Source organism: Pseudochaenichthys georgianus, unplaced genomic scaffold, assembly GCF_902827115.2.
Source record: "Pseudochaenichthys georgianus unplaced genomic scaffold, fPseGeo1.2 scaffold_567_arrow_ctg1, whole genome shotgun sequence".
Lineage (NCBI taxonomy): Eukaryota > Metazoa > Chordata > Actinopteri > Perciformes > Channichthyidae > Pseudochaenichthys > Pseudochaenichthys georgianus.
Genome location: NW_027263128.1, coordinates 37,887 through 59,976, shown reverse-complemented (window position 1 = coordinate 59,976; position 22,090 = coordinate 37,887). Strand labels below are relative to the sequence as shown.

General features: G+C 41.0%; 1 protein-coding gene across 1 annotated transcript in view; it reads right to left on the bottom strand.

Annotated features, from left to right (window-relative positions):
- The window catches only part of LOC117443253 (sodium bicarbonate cotransporter 3-like), a 65,496-nt gene extending 48,588 nt beyond the window's left edge, over positions 1 to 16,908 (bottom strand). Inside the window, exons 1-6 of the mRNA XM_034079218.2 lie at positions 16,772 to 16,908; positions 7,985 to 8,066; positions 6,992 to 7,123; positions 6,438 to 6,576; positions 3,721 to 3,881; positions 2,688 to 2,876 (exon numbers count right to left, since the gene is read on the bottom strand). Coding sequence (XP_033935109.1) covers positions 2,688 to 2,876; positions 3,721 to 3,881; positions 6,438 to 6,576; positions 6,992 to 7,123; positions 7,985 to 8,066; positions 16,772 to 16,816 — 748 coding nt within the window. The 5' untranslated portion in view covers positions 16,817 to 16,908. The remainder of the gene's footprint in view (positions 1 to 2,687; positions 2,877 to 3,720; positions 3,882 to 6,437; positions 6,577 to 6,991; positions 7,124 to 7,984; positions 8,067 to 16,771) is intronic.
- Between the last annotated feature and the right edge of the window lie 5,182 nt (positions 16,909 to 22,090).

Sequence of the window (22,090 nt, the reverse complement as noted above, 5' to 3'; positions counted from 1 at the left end):
CTTTAGCGTCCAGGCCAGGCCAGTTTTTGGTGGCCTTTCCATATAGCGTAGTACCGGCTAGTGTGTATTTTCCCCCAGTTTTTTCCGGCCCCATAAAATCGTGATTCTATGGCCAGGGACAACGAAGCTGAGTATGCTAAACTAGAGAGGGAATCGCTAGCAAGGGTGGTACTACATGCATACATATAGTATCTTATATCATCTTCCCATTATACACACATGCATTTCCAAACATTTGGACTACCTATGTTGCAAATGTATTATCTTTTCAATTTACACACGGCATCTATTGCACGTCTGTCCGTCCTGGGAGAGGGATCCCTCCTCTGTTGCTCTCCCTGAGGTTTCTCCCATGTTCCCTTTAAACTGTGGGTTTTCTTCGGAAGTGTTTCCTTGTACGATGTGAGGGTCTGAGGACAGAGGGTCTGAGGACAGAGGGTCTAAGGACAGAGGGTCTGAGGACAGAGGGTCTGAGGACAGAGGGTGTCGTATTGTCATACTGATATGTATGGCTGAATTCCCCCATCCAATCTCTTCACATTGGTCAAAACTTGTTCCTCTGCTGACGAGTCCGAACTGAAATACTCCACCATATTTCCGTGTGTTGACAAAGTGAACGCATGGATGACGTCACGGCCATCACGTGACTACTGAAAATGGCAAACATGGCGGCGGCCAGACGGAATATACAGGTCTTGATAAAGAAGAGCTATAAAATCATTATTTACCGGGGAATATCGCTGATTTCTTCAGGGTATGGTTTAAACTGATGTTTCACTAAATACTGAAGTTTTGATTAATTATCTAATGAGTGGACCATTCCTTTAAAGAATGAGCTGCTGACTAAATACATGACACCCTCTGGAGAGCTGTGATGTATGCAGCTTTATTCTTAAAGCAAGAACCTAATCGACCCACATTTGATTGATTTAGCCAACTTATAACTTCCCTTATGAGGCGATAAACCTCCAGGCCCAGCCCTTTGTATGTTTTTCTGTATGTGGCCCCCTGTGAAAAAAGTTTGGACCCCCCTGATGTGGAGTCTCTTTGACACGATGCACCAATCAGAGACCCCGCGTTCACACCGTTACCTTGACCAATCAGCAAACCAAAAAACACTGAAGGAGTTCTTAGAAAAAACACGAGAGGCACAGCAACTGGATTATGAAGAGAAGTCAGGTTTGACCCCCCAGCAGGAGGGTATCAATGTAATAAGCCTGGTGTCCCGCCCCCAGAACTATCAAAGCTCATGAAAGACCAGCTCAAGAGCCATTAGAAGCTCAAAAGATGTTGAAACTGCTAGAAGTGAGTCTTAATATTATTATTTCCACTGACAGCGAGGATACATGTCAAGTTTAAATGCATTGTATTAAGGGCGAGTTATGCAAGTTCATCCAAGGAGCAGTTGGGTTGTAAATGATCACGAAGGGTTTAATACGAGAACAACAGTTGGCAAATCATCACAGACGAGTGAGGGGGTTCTTTCGAATGGCGACCAGCTCAAGGGGGACACAAGACAACGAGGTTGGGAACCGCTGCTCTCCACTGCACGTCTTCAGACCTGCAACAGAAGCCCTCAGCGTTTCGCTCCAGCAGATACGTATACTGCGATATTACCCGTTTCAAATAATTTCCTCCGACACATTCAGCGTCTCTTGCTGATGTTTCTAATAGTGGTCCGATATTAGGAATTATGACGTCATCCCGATAAACCCGATAAAAGTATTAATAGCCCCGATAATATACAATATACTTTTTGGGTAAAAAGAGAAAGATCCTGCGGTGTGGGTGGGTTGGGATGAGGGGCGCTTGTTTTCCACTCGGCTCCTCCCGTGTTGCCAGTACTGTGGTATTAGTGGTTTAGGAAGAGGGGAGTTCTTCACCAATCCAGCGCTCCCTAACTCGTGCCTGGCTGTGACGTAAATGGCGTGCGGCCGTGAAGCCAGGACAGTAAACAAACATGTCGTCGGTAGTATGGGACTATTTCAAAGTTTCAGAGTTAGATAGTTCGCTTGCTATTTGTATTAACACATGCAGAAGTTCCACGAGGAGGGAAGAAGGCAACGAGCTATAATACTTCCAACCTGATCAGTCGCCTGAAACATCGCCATGGCTACGATGGTGTGTTCAAAGCGTACGAAGACTCCTGCGCTGCTAAACTAGCGGCGAATCCAAAGCCAGCTGCAAAGGCACCGGGGCTTTGACCTATCCACGAGGCTTTTGAAAAAGGCAAGAACTTTATTTGGGAAAATAAATATGGTCACTTTGAAGTCACAACTGTTCTTGGCTTTGTTTTGTTCATAGTAGTAATGCTCATGTCCTTTGCTCACTACTAGTCTTTTTTTTACCACCAGGTATGCAAAAACTACAGGTACATTTAATATATATATATTTATATTATTATCGGTTATCGGTATCGGTATCGGTCTTGAGAAGCAGGAAGTTATCGGTATCGGTATCGGTCTTGAGAAGCAGGAAGTTATCGGTATCGGTTTCAAAAAACCGATATCGTGCATCCCTAGTTTCTAAGTCTCTCTCGTTTAAGATGTGGCTGCGTCACCACAGAGCCTTCCCACCAGGTTTAAAACGTTAAAGTGGAACACTGACGGCTCCTCCGCTCGCCACAGGGGAGGTTTCTACTACCCTCCAAAGACGGACGACTTGGAACTTCTCCAATCAACCCTCACCGTTTCGCTCCAGCAGATGAGTGTCGGAGTGTTTCTTCCCGATGTCGGCGAAGGAGCGGACCAGCGGGATGCGGTTGCTCAGCTTCTTCTCGCTCTGATGGTGGTGGCGCCGCATCATGGTCTCCTTCACCTTCTCCCTGACCGCCTCCTCCAGCTGACCCGACGCCAGCATGCTGTCAATCACCATGTCTGTAGAGAGGAGGCGCGTTCAGACCTGCTTTAACTCCGAGAGATATTCAGAGAGACTGGTCCAGACCTCCGGCAACACTTAAAGAGGCCCTGCTTTCGGGTTCTGTGCCGTTCCCTCTCCTGTAGTGTTCTATAGGTTTTAGTGCATGTCAATGGTCTGCAGAGGCTAAAATCCCTGTGTTTTGACTTGGAACTATTTTAAGAAAACTATAATAACACAACAAATTAATACAAAATATAGTAAAATGTATGTATATTTAACCTGAGTGTGTTATGAATGCAGGGTTTGGGCACTGAATGTCAAATTCTGAAGAAAAAGACATTTCGAGTAAAAAAGTGAAATTTTGAAAAAAAAGTCAAATTCTGAGAAAAAGTTAAATTCTTAAAGAAAGAGTAAAAAAAGGGAAATTTCGAGTAAACTATTTTAAGAAAACTATAATAACACAACAAATTAATACAAAATATAGTAAAATGTGTGTATATTTAACCTCAGTGTTTTATGAATGCAGGGTTTGGGCACTGAATGTCAAATTCTGAAGAAAAAGAAATTTCGAGTAAAAAAGTGAAATTTTGAAGAAAAAGTCAAATTCTGAGAAAAAGTTAAATTCTTAAAGAAAGAGTAAAAAAAGGGAAATTTCGAGTAAACTATTTAAAGAAAACTATAATAACATAAAAATAAAAAACTTTAAAAACAGCGTCACCTCAAGGTGCTTCACAAAGCTATAAGGAGAACATAATAAAACAAAAAGATACCTAAGGAGCATATTGAATAAAATATGGCAATATGAAAGAAAAGGTTACGAGCATAAAAGGTTAAATTAAAAGATATAGCAGGGTGTGAGACCTGCGATCTCCTCGATGCCGCCCGCCCTCATGTCCAGCAGCACGGTGCCGTGCAGGATGCAGGAGCGCAGCTCGAACAGGCTGTGGAGAGACAGCGTCGCCACGTAGGGTTTACTCCAGCGCTCGCCCCCGGCCTCCACGTCCTCCTCGAACTTCAGCCACCTGGAAACACCGCACAGATGTACCTTCACACGACAGCTTCAAAGCTCTCCCGTCTCCCGTCATGCTGTTTTTAGGCATCTCAGATATATGCAAATATATACAAAACATGTCTTTGAAGTGTTTTGCTCAAAATAACAAACAGGTCATGCACTTTGGAAATCCCTCATATCCCTCTATTCCAGCCCCGTTACTAAAGCGCTGATTCTGGGTCAGTAGATTGAAAAAAGAGGAGGAGGAGCTAATGCCTGCTCAGAATACTACCAGGGATAAAGTTAAATGCTGCCGTGATGAAACTCCATCATGTTCCAAACCACATCAAGGATTCTCTCTGAAACAGGATGGAGCTCAATCTCTCTCTCTCTCCCTCAGGTTTACCACACGGTGACTTCCTTTTGATTTCCTGCTTCTTCACACTCTCTCTCTCCAGCACAGGTTAGCTCTGAGTGTTAGCATGCTAATGTAAACACAGACCATATTACTTCCAGAACACGTCTCATTGTTTCTGACAGCAACGTTTCTGATTGGCCCATGGCTGTAAAGCCCGCCCACATTTTAGTGATGTCGTCATGACGCAGCAAATCTGGATCGGCTCCGTTGTTCCCCGTTTTTAGAGATGTGGGTACGGAGGAGAAGAGAGAGGGGTTTATTTCCTGACACTTTGAGAGTCTCCTGACACACCGGGGACACATCGGGGACACACCGGAGACACATCGGGACACACAGGGACACACACCGGACACACACACCGGACACACACACCGGACACACACACCGGGGACACACCGGGACACATTAAGTAACATTAAGCTGTCTGTGGCTCTTTTCTGCTGTAACATCGTACATGTCCCCTCTGTGGGACTAATAAAGGTTTTCTGATTCTGAATCCAGATCAGATGCACGCCGAAGGCTCTTTGAGCATCTCTCACTGATCCTGCTGTTGTGTTACATGTTTGTTGTTTGTTGTTGATGTGTTATCGCATCGTGTGACGCAGCACAGGTGAAATGCAACTCTTAGTATTAATTTTCTTATCCAGGCTGAAGATTCTTATTTTCCCCGCTGCAGTAAACTGTCTGGGCTCTGCAGGGTTTAAGGAGATTCAGTTTTTTTAATGTTTTTATAGTGTTCTTAAAATAGTTCTGTGTTTTTAATTTTGTTTTACTTTCATGTATGACATAAAAGTCAGATTCCTCGTACGTGTCAACCTACCTGGAGATAAACCTGATTCTGAAAAGATGCTTACTTTTGGCGAATTTAGAGGAAATTACTCGACTAGTTTTTTTGTCAGAATTAGATTTTCTTACTCGAAATTTGACTTTTTTTCTCAGATGTTGAGTTTTTTTTTAAATTTTCACTTTTTTGTCAGAATTAGATTTTTTTCTTAAAATTTGTTTTTTTGTCAGAATTGTATTTTTTTTTACTCGATATTTGACTTCTATGTCTGAATCTTTTTGTCAACATTTTATTTTCTTACTCGCGTATTACTTAGAATTTGACTTTTTCTTAGAATTAGAATTTTTTCTATTTCAATGTAAATACTGCTATATTTTGGCGTTATGCTTACTTTTGGTGAATTTAGAGGAAATGACTAGACTACTGTTTTTGTCAGAATTTAACATTTTTCTCAGATTTGACTTTTTTACTTGAAATTTCACTTTTTTACTTGAAATTTCACTTTTTTCTCAGAATTAGTTAATTCGTCAGAATTTAATTTTTGCACTCGAAATGTTGCTTATTACTCAGAATTAGATATTTGTAAGAATTTGACTTTCTCAGAATTTGACTTTTTTCTATTTCAATGTAAATACTGCTATATTTTGGCGTTACGCTTACTTTTGGTGAATTTAGAGGAAATGACTAGACTGCTGTTTTTGTCAGAATTTAACATTTTTCTCAGATTTGACTTTTACTTGAAATTTCACTTTTTTACTTAAAATTTCACTTTTTTATCAGAATTAGTTAATTCGTCAGAATTTCATTTTTGCACTCGAAATGTTGCTTATTACTCACAATTAGATATTTGTAAGAATTTGACTTTTCTATTTCAATGTAAATACTGCTATATTTTTTAATGTTATTATAGTTTTCTTAATAATAGTTCTCTGTGTTTTACATTTTTGTTTTACTTATTTATTTATGCACCACGACATCAAGTCAAATTCCTCGTAAGTGTCAACCGACCTGGTGATAAACCTGAATCTGAGAATGGACAGTTACAGAAAACCTCAATCAGTGCTGCTGTTTTTTCTTAGCAGAAGCAATAGGATCATTTTTTAATCAATGACATCCTTTTCAATTAACATTATCTAACATTGGTTTATTTAGTATGTGGCTGTGTAATAAGCTCATGAGAAAAAAAACACCCAGCGTGGGTTTTCACTAATGACCGCCTCGCTGCACATTATCCCTCACTCACACTCCAAAGCAAACTTTAACGTCTACTTGGCAATGAGCCTGACTTTAATTCTGATTTAAATCATGAAATGAGTCAGAGTTAATCCATGACACATCAGTGTACATGTGAATAAAGTCGTGTAAATGAAAGAGTGTGTCCTCGCCTGGCCGTCTCCTTCCACTCCTGGAAGTCTCCGTCTCTGAAGGTGATCTCGTCCAGTTCGGTGAACATGTCGTGGGGAATGTGCTCCTCGTCTCCGTCCTCCGTCCCCAGGATGAACTGCACCCTCTGGGACGGCGTGTCTGCAGGAAATATGTGAAAAAAGTCTGAATAATGTCAGAAAATATACTAGATTTCGTCAAATAAATGAGTGAGCGATGTCAGGAAATATGTGAAAATGGTCTCATTGTGTCTAACTGCAGCCTCTGGGACGGCGTGTCTGCAGGAACATAATTTTTTAAAATGTCAAATAGATGTGTGAACATTGTAAGAAAACATATGTGGAAAATTTCCGAGAATATGTTCAGAAAAACAACCAAATAAATACAGGAAAGAAGTCCAACAATATGTGAATATTGACTGAAATAATATTAAAAACATTTCAGAACATTTAATAATTTAATTAAATACAAATCAGACAATAATATTTGTGTAATTAAATGCAGAGACAATATGTGTGTGTGTGTGTGTGTGTGTGTGTTTAAATACTGGACGCACCGTTTGATGGCGACTCTTGCCCGTCTGAGCGGTCCCTGCGTTTCCGGTGATGTCGGTGTCCTCGGTGACGGTGCCGCCGGCGACTCTCTCGCCCCAGGGGAACATGGACGCCCACGTACACGGCTCTGTGACCTGCAGGGGGAAGAGAGAGGGGCGGGAATGAGTCCCGAACCCTGACACCACTCAGCATTTTCAGCACTTCAGGTTAACTCATCTGGAGGTCAACGGTTTTCTGAATGTGTTTTTGGTTGTTATCCTGAAATGTGGTCTGTGGTTAACAATAGAGATTTTAACGCTTTGTTCTACGATATCAAATACTTCAGTAAATATCCCACTGGTGGATTTAAAAACAGAGGTTGCTAACAGTTCCTTTATAGCCCAACATTAGCCGCCTTTAGCTTAGCGGTGGTGACGTGAAGTCATGTGACCGTGCTGTAGTTCCTTTATAGCCCAACATTAGCCTCCTTTAGCTTAGCGGTGGTGACGTGAATTCATGTGACCGTGATGTAGTTCCTTTATAGCCCAACTTTAGCCACCTTTAGCTTAGCGGTGGTGACGTGAAGTCATGTGACCGTGCTGTAGTTCCTTTATAGCCCAACATTAGCCTCCTTTAGTTTAGCGGTGGTGACGTGAAGTCATGTGACTGTGCTGTAGTTCCTTTATAGCCCAACATTAGCAACCTTTAGCTTAGCGGTGGTGACGTGAAGTCATGTGACCGTGCTGTAGTTCCTTTATAGCCCAACATTTTTGCTTTTTACTTCAGGAATCATAAAGTGGTGTTAATATGTGGAGATTATCCTGCTGACCTAAACGTGTAAGCATCATAAACATTTGTTTGAACCAGAGATTATTTTCGGACATAATCCAAAATCAGACGGAGAAATCCCATTAGACCAGGGAGATGCTGCCTTCAGGGTCCTACACAGAAATATGACGTGCCTACACCACTGTATTTAGTGTATCAGAGTGTGTGTGTGTGTGTGTGTGTCTCACTCTCCAGTTCTTCCTTCTCAAAGTTGGTGTAGAGGGTGGAGCTGGTATTCCCCTGGTCCAGCACCGCCTCCTCATCGATTCCCTGCACACACACAGACGAACAAACGTAAAATTAAACTTGGAATAATGGACAGACGTTTTCTAAACCTACAATCTTAAAAAGTAATGGCAGATTGTAAAAAAAAGAAGCTAAATAAATCCAAGAAAGATGTGAAAATTGTCAAATATAAGAAAAAATATGCGGAAAAAAAATCTGAAAAATGAAAATATATGAAAACAATATTAAGTATGTTCAAAAGAAATGTGAAAATTACACAATACATTTCAGAGATAAATATGTGAAGAAAGTCAGAAAAAAAATCATTGAGATATTCATGAAAGATAAGTTCAAAATGTCCAAATATATGTTCAAAATGTCCAAAGATATGTTCAAAATGTCCAAATATATGTTCAAAATGTCCAAATATATGTTCAAAATGTCCAAAGATATGTTCAAAATCTCCAAAGATATGTTCAAAATCTCCAAAGATATGTGAAGAATAACTTGAAACAGATGTCCAATAAATGTCTAAACAAGTGCAAAAAACCAAAAAGGTTGAAAAGTGTGAGAATAAATATAAGACAATCGGTTTTACACATCTGATAGTCAATGGTTTGGAAGCTTTCTGAAACCCGAGTAAGACGTGCAGCAGATAAAATATAGAAGATAAAACAAAGAAGGTATTGACTGCAGAAGGAAAAGCCTCGGGGAGATAATGTGGTCGACACATTCCGTTTAAAAAGAGGCTAAAAATAAAAAGTGCCCCAGAGGAATCTGATCAAATCCGGCACTAAATCCTCACCAGCAGCAATTAACCTCAGTTCATTCAAATACACTGACTTCCTGATGTGTTTATATTGAAATACAATACTACTTCGTATAAGTATTAAATAAACTGAATTATTAGGGCTGCACCAATTGGAAAAAATAACACTCTTTAAAGTAGAGACACTACATACTGATATACACCTGAACATCAGCAGGTGAGGACTCTTTAAAGTAGAGACACTGCATACTGATATACACCTGAACATCAGCAGGAGAGGACTCTTTAAAGTAGAGACACTGCATACTGATGTACACCTGAACATCAGCAGGAGAGGACTCTTTAAAAGTAGAGACACTACATACTGATATACACCTGAGCATCAGCAGGAGAGGACTCTTTAAAGTAGAGACACTACACACTGATATACACCTGAACATCAGCAGGAGAGGACTCTTTAAAGTAGAGACACTACATACTGATATACACCTGAACATCAGCCGGATATGTTTTCTATTATATCTTTTTTTATATTGAATATGTCCTCTTTATGTTTTTGTATATAATTATACAAATGATTACAAAAGGTCCCCAGGTAATACTAGTCTCTTAGGAGTAATGTTAAGTATAACAACAGGCTGCAGAAACGGGAGGAGAGGAGGAGAAACAGGAAAAGAAAAATCAAAAACAGGAGGCGGAGTCTGAATGAATGCTTCTCATATCTGAACAAAAACACAAAATCTGAAAGTTAAATGGAACAACATAAAGTACTTTAACTGCTCGTACTGCACTAACAACTATTATATTGTAGAGCTGTGGAGGAAAAGAGTCAATACTAACAAGTCCCACGTGAAGACCTACAAGCTCTAAATCGATACCAAACTTGAGGTCATGAAGTTTTCAGTCAAGAAAGGTCCAAGTCAACACTAAAAAGTGCCAATTTAGGTCAAACAAGTAACAATATAAGACCCAAGTCAAGACCAACAACACATAGTCAAGTCAAGCAAAAATGTCCAAGTAAAGGCCAGCAAGTTTTAGTCAAGTCCCAATAGAGAACCAAAACGTTTCAAGTAAAGACTAATAAAGTGCCAATTCCAGTTCAAGTCGAAAGGCAAGATCATCAAGTCAAAAGTCAAGACAAGACCAACAAGTCAGAAGCCAAGACCAACAAGTCAGAAGCCAAGACCAACAAGTCAGAAGCCAAGACCAACAAGTCCGAAGCCAAGACCAACAAGTCAAAAGTGAAGATAAACAAGTCAAAAGCCAAGACCAACAAGTCAGAAGTGAAGATCAACAAGTCAGAAGTGAAGATCAACAAGTCAGAAGTGAAGATCAACAAGTCAGAAGCAAAGACCAACAAGTCAGAAGCCTAGAAAAACAAGTCATAAGCAAAGAACAACAAGTCAAAAGGGAAGATCAACAAGTCAGAAGCCAAGACCAACAAGTCGGAAGCAAAGATCAACAAGTCAGAAGCCAAGACCAACAAGTCAGAAGCCAAGACCAACAAGTCAGAAGCCAAGACCAACAAGTCAGAAGCCAAGACCAACAAGTCAGAAGTGAAGATCAACAAGTCAGAAGTGAAGACAAGACCAACAAGTCAGAAGCAAAGACCAACAAGTCAGAAGCCAAGACCAACAAGTCAGAAGCAAAGACCAACAAGTCAGAAGCAAAGACCAACAAGTCAGAAGCCAAGACCAACAAGTCAGAAGCAAAGACCAACAAGTCGGAAGTCAAGATCAACAAGTCAGAAGCAAAGACCAAGAAGTCAGAAGCAAAGACCAACAAGTCAAAAGTGAAGACCAACAAGTCAGAAGCAAAGACCAAGAAGTCAGAAGTGAAGACCAACAAGTCAGAAGCCAAGAACAACAAGTCAGAAGTGAAGACCAACAAGTCAGAAGTCAAGACCAACAAGTCAGAAGCCAAGATCAAGAAGTCAGAAGCCAAGATCAAGAAGTCAGAAGCCAAGACCAACAAGTCAGAAGCCAAGACCAACAAGTCAGAAGTGAAAAACAACAAGTCAGAATTGAAGATCCACGAATCAGATATGAAGATCAGGAAGTGGTGGTGGTTTCACTGATTGTTGACTGTTCATTACATTGTCATACAGAAGGAGGTCGACACTGACAAAGACTGATGTGAGCTGAGAAATGTGAACACTCACTTCCTCTAAAATATGACACTGCTGAGATACAGCTATTTGTTGACTACTGGATTCATTCAAGTGCTGAACGTCTTTTACTGAAATACAGCATGGCATTCTGGGTATTGTTAGCCGTTTTCGTTTGTCTATTTTCATACTTTCTTTCTCTAAAACATACTTAACTGGAACTATAAAGTGTGTGTGTGTGTGTGTGTGTGTGTGTGTGTGTGTGTGTGTGTGTGTGTGTGTGTGTGTGTGTGTGTGTGTGTGTGTGTGTGTGTGTGTGTTAACCCTCTTACAGTGGCAGTAACTCTGCAGCAAGTTGCACAAATCAAAGTTTGTTTTTCCACTTTCAGGATGACTTCTAAAAAAAGCTCCAACATAAGAAGAAAAATAACGTAAAAGTTATTGAAATATCAAAAGACACACACACACACACACACACACACACACACACACACACACACACACACACACACACACACACACACACACACACACACACACACACACACACACACACACACACACACACACACACACACACACACACACACACACACACACACACACACACACACACACACACACACACAGTATGTTTTAGAGAAAGAAAGTACGAAAATAGACAAACGAAAACGGCTAACAATACCCAGAATGCAATGCTGTATTTCAGTAAAAGACGTTCAGCACTTGAATGAATCCAGCTGTTTGTCGGAGATGTTTTCACAGCAATATAAAAGGTGCTGTTTTCAAATGCCACACAGTTACAGTGTCATGTTGGCAATGATAATCTGAAGACTCCAGCAATGCAACACACAGTATACTAAACGTAAAGGAAATCAAATCGTGCAAAAGAGAAGATGGTGCAAGAAAAATATATTCATAAATATAGAATATGAGAGAGAAAGTAGGATTAAATCCTGTATGGTAGAATAAAGACTGTAATAATATGTAAATATATATTAAAGAGATATTATGGCCTGTTTAACTTCCTGACAGAAACCAGTACGCTTACAGTATACTGTTCGTTCAAGTACACGGGATTGTTTTGTATGCACCGTGGTATATATCAGTGTGGAGAAATTGTATTGATATCAACTATACATTTCTGGTATTGTGACATCCGTACTACATCTTTTACAAATAATTATCCCTTTAATTCTGCAGCTGCTGCTACGGGCGTTACTTAGACGTCCGCTTCCTGTTAGCTCAGATGTAATGCAGCGCATGAGTCCATCATTGTGTTTCTGGTGTCATGGAGACAGTGGGAGGATGAAAAGGCTGGTGTCTAATCATGAGATACAGCAGGCCGGCTGCAGGCAAATGGCTTCCACATGTGAGACACACACACACACACACACACACACACACACACACACACACACACACACACACACACACACACACACACACACACACACACACACACACACACACACACACACTTTCAGGCCTGTTTTACCAGACCTCTGTAACAACGCCCACATCTGCAGTTGTGTCAGTAATCAGTGATTTAAGCTACAGGAACAACTCAAGTTCAGACATTATCAAGATGCGTCCGTCACATTACAGTGAGCAGTATTTGGGCTCCTTCCCCTCTAACATCCTCTGCACCTGCCTGGTTGTTAGCATGAAAAGATGTTTTTGTACTACAACGTCAAATACTTGAGTAAATACCCCACTGGTGGATTTAAAAACGGAGGTTGCTAACAAGTGTCTAAATGAGACGACTAAACGGCATCACGCCCAACATTAGCCTCCTTTAGCTTAGCGGTGGTGACGTGAAGTCATGTGACCGTGATGTAGTTCCTTTATAGCCCAACATTAGCCGCCTTTAGCTTAACGGTGGTGACGTGAAGTCATGTGACCGTGCTGTAGTTCCTTTATAGCCCAACATTAGCCACCTTTAGCTTAGCGGTGGTAACGTGAAGTCATGTGACCGTGCTGTAGTTCCTTTATAGCCCAACATTAGCCGCCTTTAGCTTAGCGGTGGTGACGTGAAGTCATGTGACCGCGCTGTAGTTCCTTCAAAGCCCAACATTAGCCTCCTTTAGCTTAGCGGTGCTGACGTGAAGTCATGTGACCGTGCTGTAGTTCCTTCAAAGCCCAACATTAGCCACCTTTAGCTTAGCAGTGCTGACGTGAAGTCATGTGACCGTGCTGTAGTTCCTTCAAAGCCCAAAATTAGCCTCCTTTAGCTTAGCGGTGGTGACGTGAAGTCATGTGACCGTGCTGTAGTTCCTTCAAAGCCCAACATTAGCCGCCTTTAGCTTAGCGGTGCTGCCGTGAAGTCATGTGACCGTGCTGTAGTTCCTTTATAGCCCAACATTAGCCTCCTTTAGCTTAGCGGTGCTGACGTGAAGTCATGTGACCGTGCTGTAGTTCCTTCAAAGCCCAACATTAGCCACCTTTAGCTTAGCGGTGCTGACGTGAAGTCATGTGACCGTGCTGTAGTTCCTTCAAAGCCCAACATTAGCCTCCTTTAGCTTAGCGGTGCTGACGTGAAGTCATGTGACCGTGCTGTAGTTCCTTCAAAGCCCAACATTAGCCACCTTTAGCTTAGTGGTGCTGCCGTGAAGTCATGTGACCGTGCTGTAGTTCCTTTATAGCCTAACATAAAACACAAATCCTAAAGTGGTGTTAATATATGGAGATTATCCTGCTGAACTAAACGTGTAAGAATCAAACGTTTGTTTGACTCAGAGATTATATTCTGCAATAATCCAAAATCACATGGAGGAATCCCACAGTTTGACATGCAACAGAAGAAGAGTCTAAAGTAAAGCCAGCACATATATATACTTCTCCTTCAGTACAGTTTACATTTCCTCTGTTTCCCAGCTGACAGTGTTTCCACTATGCCCCCCCCCCCCCCTGAGGACAGGGTTACTGAAGCTACCGAGTCACCTGGGCGCCTCCACAGCCCTCACCTGTACACACAGGTGCTGCGTCTCGAGCTGTGCACTTCTGTTGTGCAGATTCACTGTTTGAAGTGCCCCTAGAAATGTTTCTGTCTCACACAATATATATATGACATTTGATTTGGAGATCATTGTCAGATTACCTGATAATAAATACAACTGTTAGCTGCAGCTCTAACTGTTTAAATCAGCTGGAAGATATCAGAGGACACCCTTCAGTTCGCTTTAGGACAGATTGCTGCCTGTCTCTGAACCCCTGGCCTCGTGCTGCTGCTCTGCATCAAAGAGCCTCATTAACGCAGTGTTACTGTCGAGGTGAAACCGTTCACAGAGCTTCCCCTTCCCCTTCGAACAATGAGCTCCATCGCTCACAGCTTCAGTGCGCGCGGAGAACAGCTTCACCGCACACAGGAAGTCAGCGGCAGATTGAACGCCGCGATAAAAACACCAACGAACAAGAAGCTGGAGGTACACACATCAACGAAGTATCACTCCTGCTTTAAAATGACGGCTGAAACGTCGATATATATTTAGTGGAGTTGTGTCCTCATCATCCCAGATGTTTTATTATAATAAAGGGGAATGATGCCTTTCACAGGAAGCGTATTGAGGCCATGGTGAGGGAATAAAGAAAGTACCGAGCCAAGTGAGAGGGGGAATATTTGTGAGAGACAAAGTCGGAAATGTAACAGACATCAAACATTATATTTAACACAAAAGAAACATTTATAATTCAAACGTTTTAATGTACAACAACAAAAGGTGCAAATATACGAGAAAACACCCTGAATTTTGCTGAAATTATATAAAAATAAAATGTGTGTATTTTGTCAAAGAACAAACCCTGTGTGCCTTGAAGCTGCGAAAAACTGCTCTGAAACGAGGCCCACGTCCTTCCCTGCATCACCAGCAGAGGTGGGAAGTAACTAAGTACATTTACTCAAGTCCTGTACTTTAGGAAAATTTAGAGGTACTTGTACTTGAGTACTTCCATGTTCTGCTACTGTGTACTTCTACTACACTACATGTATTTAATCCCTTTAGTTACTTCACAGATGTGGATGAAGGATGTGAAATCTGACCAAGTGTTGAATCAGACTTTAGTTCCACCTGGAGTGAATCCACCAGCTACCCTGCAGTCTACAAAGTACTTCAGACTAGCTGCACCTTCACCAGCTACCCTGCAGTCTACAAAGTACTTCAGACTAGCTGCACCTTCACCAGCTACCCTGCAGTCTACAAAGTACTTCAGACTAGCTGCACCTTCACCAGCTTTGAGAACACTTTCATGATCAATCATTATAAAACATATATATATTATTCTGAAATGGACCAATCTGCACAACGACTACTTTCACTGTCTTTCACTATATTTAGATGAGAATACTTTCTACTTTCACTTGAGGAACATTTTGAATGCAGGACTTTTACTGTAACAGAGTATTCCTACACTCTGGTACTTCTACTTTTACTCAAGTACAAGATCTGAGTACTTCTACTTTTACTCAAGTACACGATCTGAGTACTTCTACTTTTACTCAAGTACACGATCTGAGTACTTCTACTTTTACTCAAGTACATGATCTGAGTACTTCTACTTTTACTCAAGTACATGATCTGAGTACTTCTACTTGTACTCAAGTACAAGATCTGAGTACTTCTACTTTTACTAAGTACAAGATCTGAGTACTTCTACATGTACTCAAGTACAAGATCTGAGTACTTCTACTTTTACTCCAGTACAAGATCTGAGTACTTCTACTTTTACTACAAGTACATGATCTGAGTACTTCTACTTTTACTCAAGTACAAGATCTGAGTACTTCTACTTTTACAAAAGTACATGATCTGAGTACTTCTACTTGTACTGAAGTACAAGATCTGAGTACTTCTACTTTTACTACAAGTACATGATCTGAGTACTCCTACTTTTAATCAAGTACAATATCTGAGTACTTCTACTTTTACTCAAGAACAAGATCTGAGTACTTCTACTTTTACTCAAGTACAATATCTGAGTACTTCTACTTTTACAAAAGTACATGATCTGAGTACTTCTACTTTTACTCAAGTACAAGATCTGAGTACTTCTACTTTTACAAAAGTACATGATCTGAGTACTTCTACTTTTACTCAAGTACAAGATCTGAGTACTTCTACTTTTACTACAAGTACAAGATCTGAGTACTTCTACTTTTACCAGAGTAGAAGATCTGAGTAAAACAAGATCTGAGTACTTCTACTTTTACAAAAGTACATGATCTGAATACTTCTACTTTTAATCAAGTACAAGATCTGAGTACTTTTACTCAAGTACAAGATCTGAGTACTACTACTTTTACTCAAGTACAAGATCTGAGTACTTCTACTTTTACTCAAGTAAAATATCAGAGTACTTCTCCCACTTCTGCATATGACAATAAAACCTTTTAATCTTCGGAACGAACCTTTAAAAAGGTACTTGAGTGAATAGTTACTGCTGGTCCCTATGGTGTCATCCTCTAGCATGCTTCTGATTGGAGGATGAGGACTTGTTGAAACCATCCTGTCTCTCCTTCTGCTGGATGGATGTGAAGCCTGCCTAACACAAACATAGACGCTAACTCAGTCAGGTAATAATTCAAGACACCGTCTCTCTCATGAGCCCGGCCCCGGGAGTCAGCTGCTTCTCGATGTGTATCGCTCAGTTGACTCCTGATGGGGAAACGCATCGTTACTCACTTCCTGGCAGAAGCGTGGTCCCTCAACAACAGAAGCACTCGGTGTGAAACCAGCTGATCTAAAGCTACACCTAAACCAACAAACCAGACTATTCAAACTGGAGCTTTTTCTGACTCCATGTTAGGATAAAAGCCTCCTCTGTCTCCACTTTCTGAGATCATTTAAAGCCCTTTAAGGGGGGGGGGGGGGGACTTACAGATGTGAGGAGGGGTTTCATCTGCTCGCTGCTATCTGCCTCCATGTCCAGAAATACAGATGTTAAAAGCCCCGCTCCTGTGGGTGGAGATGAATAATCCGAGTTGGTCGTTACCTTCCTCTCTACACGTTTCTACACAACACATTGAGAACGCCTGCAATGTATCAACTCCAGCTGTAGAGCCCGCCCCCTTTTACTGATTGACAGCTCACTCCTCCGCTAACGTGGCAGCGCTCTTTCCGCGTCAACCAATCAGAGAGCGAGAAAGTTTAGAGGGCGGAGCTAAACCGGGAATCGGATATTTTCTTTTTGTTTTGATAAATACATTTATTATTTAGTAAGTATTTATGAGCTGTTGTTTTTTAGGTAAAGATGTTTATTTAGATTTTTATGCTTTGTATTTATGTGTTCCAACTCTGTTTGTGTATCCCATTGTATGTGACAAAACAATTTAAATGTAAGTTACAAATACAATAACACTAAATAAATATGATATTTTATATAATCAATAGAGAAACTAATTAATGAAGAAATGCATGAATAAATAAGAAAATACAATTATAAAGAAATAACAAAAAAAATGAATAAATACATATATTGAATTTTTCTTTACAACTTCGTATAATCATTAGAAACAAAATTGCAATTATTATTTTACAATTTATTTTCTGATGGTATTTATTATATTAGCCTACGATCACATAATACAGTATTTATTATTGAAGTAAAGTGTGCGTAAACTGATGTTATGAACAGGTTTTCATTAAGTGAGCGGATTAAACTTTTCATTAAGTTTTGCAACAACCTTTGACCTCCTGCTGGTTACATAATGAGATCATTGTCCGGCTGCTTATTAAAAAAACAGGGGGCCTGAATAACACGAACATTGCATTGTCACATTGTTCATTAAAGTGGGTCATTTTCAGGTTGATATTAGTATTTAGTGCCTCTAAAGTGACATGTTTCCATGCTTTAATGTTCAAAAAGGACCGTGCTGTAGTTCCTTCATAGCCCAACGTTAGCCTCCTTTAGGTTAGCGGTGGTGACGTGAAGTCGACCGTGCTGTAGTTCCTTTACAGCCCAACATTAGCCTCCTTTAGCTTAGCGGTGGTGACGTGAAGTCGACCGTGCTGTAGTTCCTTTACAGCCCAACATTAGCCTCCTTTAGCTTAGCGGTGGTGACGTGAAGTCATGTGACCGTGCTGTAGTTCATTTATAGCCCAACATTAGCCACCTTTAGCTTAGCGGAAGTGACGTGAAGTCATGTGACCATGCTGTAGTTCCTTTATAGCCCAACATTAGCCACTCTTAGCTTAGTGGAGGTGACGTGAAATCATGTGACCGTGCTGTAGTTCCTTTACAGCCCAACATTAGCCACTCTTAGCTTAGTGGAGGTGACGTGAAGTCATGTGACCGAGCTGTAGTTCATTTATAGCCCAACATTAGCCTCCTTTAGCTTAGCGGTGGTGACGTGAAGTCATGTGACCGTGCTGTAGTTCATTTATAGCCCAACATTAGCCACCTTTAGCTTAGCGGAAGTGACGTGAAGTCATGTGACCATGCTGTAGTTCCTTTATAGCCCAACATTAGCCGCCTTTAGCTTAGCGGTGGTAACGTGAAGTCATGTGACCGTGCTGCAGTTCCTTTACAGCCCAATATTAGCCGCCTTTAGCTTAGCGGTGGTAACGTGAAGTCATGTGACCGTGCTGTAGTTCCTTTATAGCCCAACATTAGCCTCCTTTAGCTTAGCGGTGGTGACGTGAAGTCATGTGACCGTGCTGTAGTTCCTTTACAGCCCAACATTAGCCGCCTTTAGCTTAGCGGTGGTAACGTGAAGTCATGTGACCGTGCTGCAGTTCCTTTACAGCCCAACATTAGCCGCCTTTAGCTTAGCGGTGGTAACGTGAAGTCATGTGACCGTGCTGTAGTTAATTTACAGCCCAACATTAGCCTCCTTTAGCTTAGCGGTGGTGACGTGAAGTCATGTGACCGTGCTGTAGGTCATTTATAGCCAAACATTAGCCACCTTTAGCTTAGCGGTGGTGACGTGAAGTCATGTGACCGTGCTGTAGTTCCTTTATAGCCCAACATTAGCCTCCTTTAGCTTAGCGGTGGTGACGTGAAGTCATGTGACCGTGCTGTAGTTCCTTTATAGCCCATTTTTAGCCACCTTTAGCTAAGCGGTGGTGACGTGAAGTCATGTGACCGTGCTGTAGTTCCTTTATAGCCAAACATTAGCCGCCTTTGGCTTAGCGGTGGTGACGTTGTGTTCATGTTTATTTGAGATTATTTACGTCAGCATATTCTTTTGAATCCGAAATTATTTTTTATTATTTATAAAAGAATTAAGCAAAACTTGTGATGCTAAATTATACTAAAAATCATTCTGATCTGAAGAAAATCTTCAACAAGAATATTTAACAAAATGCTTAAGTGGTACAAATCAGCAACCTAATATCAAAAAGCAGAGTCATCACGTTATAACCTCGATCAGGAAGCTCAAAACTTAAAAGGCAAAACGAATAAAGCAGATTTCTTGTGAATAAAGCTGTGAAAAATTCATTCACAAAATGTATCAAAATTCTTCTGAAGGAAAATCATTTCTCGATTACAAAACTAATGACTTCGTAATAATGACAATACAATTTAAGTTTAAGCACAACAGTAATCTGATCACTTTGAAAAAAAACAAATTCTTAAGAAATGCTAAATATTTCTTTGCCACATTATTATAAAATGAGGCATATCCTGATTACGTAAAAATGAACATTATTCTTACAAAATTATGTAAATTCCAAGAACAACATTTTTGCATCAAAAGTCTTATGAATTTGAGAACATTCTAGAATAAGCAGAATTTTTGAAAATATCTAAATTCTTACAAAATATAAACAATTCTTATCAAGTAAAAAAATCCTGAACAATGAAAATCTATAACAAAATCGAGCTCAGAAAGAAAAAGAACACCAAGGGTGTTTCTCAATCTCGAGGACGCTTGCTTGGTAGCACATGTCTTCTGAGCGTCTTGCTTCAGAAGCGAGGCAAGAATACTTCCTGGCATTCGGAAAACAAAGAGTGGAACAGGCTAGCAAGTGTGCAGGTGTGCGTCATATGAGAGGCCCGCCTTACATTTTCGGCCACAGATTTAGTGAAATTGGTCCGTGCGCAAAGCATTGTGGGAATTTTAAGACCGCGGAGTCTACACATGTGCAGCCTCGAAATTTCTCCAAACAAAGTACGCCGGGCTCGGTAGAATTCCAAGTGTGCTGGACATTAGACCAGTCCTTCGACTCGATGACGTAGTATGCTTGATGGAGCCATATCTAGGAGTTTATATTATTTAATAGTTATCCATTTATTTTATTGTTCTTTTTTGTTTATAGTAAATCTTCCTTTTAATTCTTACTTAAGCTTATCCAATACGTTGTACTCTGCCTCTGTTTTGTAAAGGCAGCCTTTGGGCACCGGGGGATGGGAGACCCGCTCATTATAAATCTGGGAGACAGGTGGTAGTGCGCAGCGCAACCAGTAGGTTTTTTACCATCGGGTAAGAACGAAGAAAAATGCTTGATATGTGTATAATAAATTGCACTAAAACGACTTTTGCTCGGACCTTGATTTTTACCCATGCGTAAGATTCGCTGACGGGTGCCTCAGCGGCACTTTGCTTTGAGTTATATTTCTTTCTTATATTTGTATGATTTTGGCCGCTTTAATGCTTGAAATAGTGGCTCTGGAGCAGCTTTACTCGAGATTGAGAAACACCCCAACCCTCAATGTGCTTGAGATCTACAAACCCAACATATTCCTCCTGTTATCTCAGGATTCATTTGTCACCACATTTGAATCAAACATTGGATATTAATACTGACTTTAGGGGGATTTGCCTAATTTTAAATTACATATGTAACATTATTCGGCTACACATTCCCTAAGTGGGTCGGGTTGGTGTGTCTGTGGTTTCAAACTGCACTCACTGATTGGACTTTTCAAAATAAAACAAACGTGTGATGTTTTTAAAGATCTTCATCTTCAGTGGGAACCGATGGGCTTGGAGCTGACAGGAAGTCAGGAAGTCAGGAAGTCAGGAAACATGAGGCCCTAACATCTTGCTGGTGACTCTCAGAGTGAAAGCTATACGAGCTGATAAACCCATGTGTGTGAGAGGAGCTCCTTGGAGCTGCTACTCTGCTCCCTGAGCTCCTTCCTCTTCAGCAGGAACACCCAGGTAATCCAGCTCAATGTCCTCCTGTCGGCTCGGCCTCCGCCCCCTGGTGGCCTGGAGAGACATGACAGCACACAGTGAGACTTCCTGCATCACTCCTGTTCAATAACACACACTGTTTCATTCAGTCAGTGGAACAACAACATGTTTCAGTCCCTCATCATTCAGTAAGTGGAACAACAACAACAACAACAACAACAACAACAACAACAACAACATGTTTCAGTCCCTCATCATTCAGTCAGTGGAACAACAACAACATGTTTCAGTCCCTCGTCATTCAGTCAGTGGAACAACAACAACATGTTTCAGTCCCTCATCATTCAGTCAGTGGAACAACAACATGTTTCAGTCCCTCATCATTCAGTCAGTGGAACAACAACAACATGTTTCAGTCCCTCATCATTCAGTCAGTGGAACAACAACAACAACATGTTTCAGTCCCTCATCATTCAGTCAGTGGAACAACAACAACATGTTTCAGTCCCTCATCATTCAGTCAGTGGAACAACAACAACATGTTTCAGTCCCTCATCATTCAGTCAGTGGAACAACAACATGTTTCAGTCCCTCATCACTCAGTCAGTGGAACAACAACATGTTTCAGTCCCTCATCATTCAGTCAGTGGAACAACAACATGTTTCAGTCCCTCATCATTCAGTCAGTGGAACAACAACAACAACAACAACAACAACAACAACAACAACAACATGTTTCAGTCCCTCATCATTCAGTCAGTGGAACAACAACATGTTTCAGTCCCTCATCATTCAGTCAGTGGAACAACAACAACAACAACAACAACAACAACATGTTTCAGTCCCTCATCATTCAGTCAGTGGAACAACAAAATGTTTCCGTACCTTGCAGTAGAAGTAAAGTCCGACGGTCACCAGCAGCAGAGTCAGCGGCAGGACGACGGCTCGGATGATAAAAGGTTCTGGATCTGATGGAACACCTGGGGGGTATACTGCGAAGCAGGATTTTCGCTTAGCCGGCTAAATTCAGGGAAAACTCCGGCTTTCCGGTCATCCGAAGCTGGTTCTCTTTTTAGCAGGCTAGATCTCCATGGTAATATATGCTAAGCAGCTAA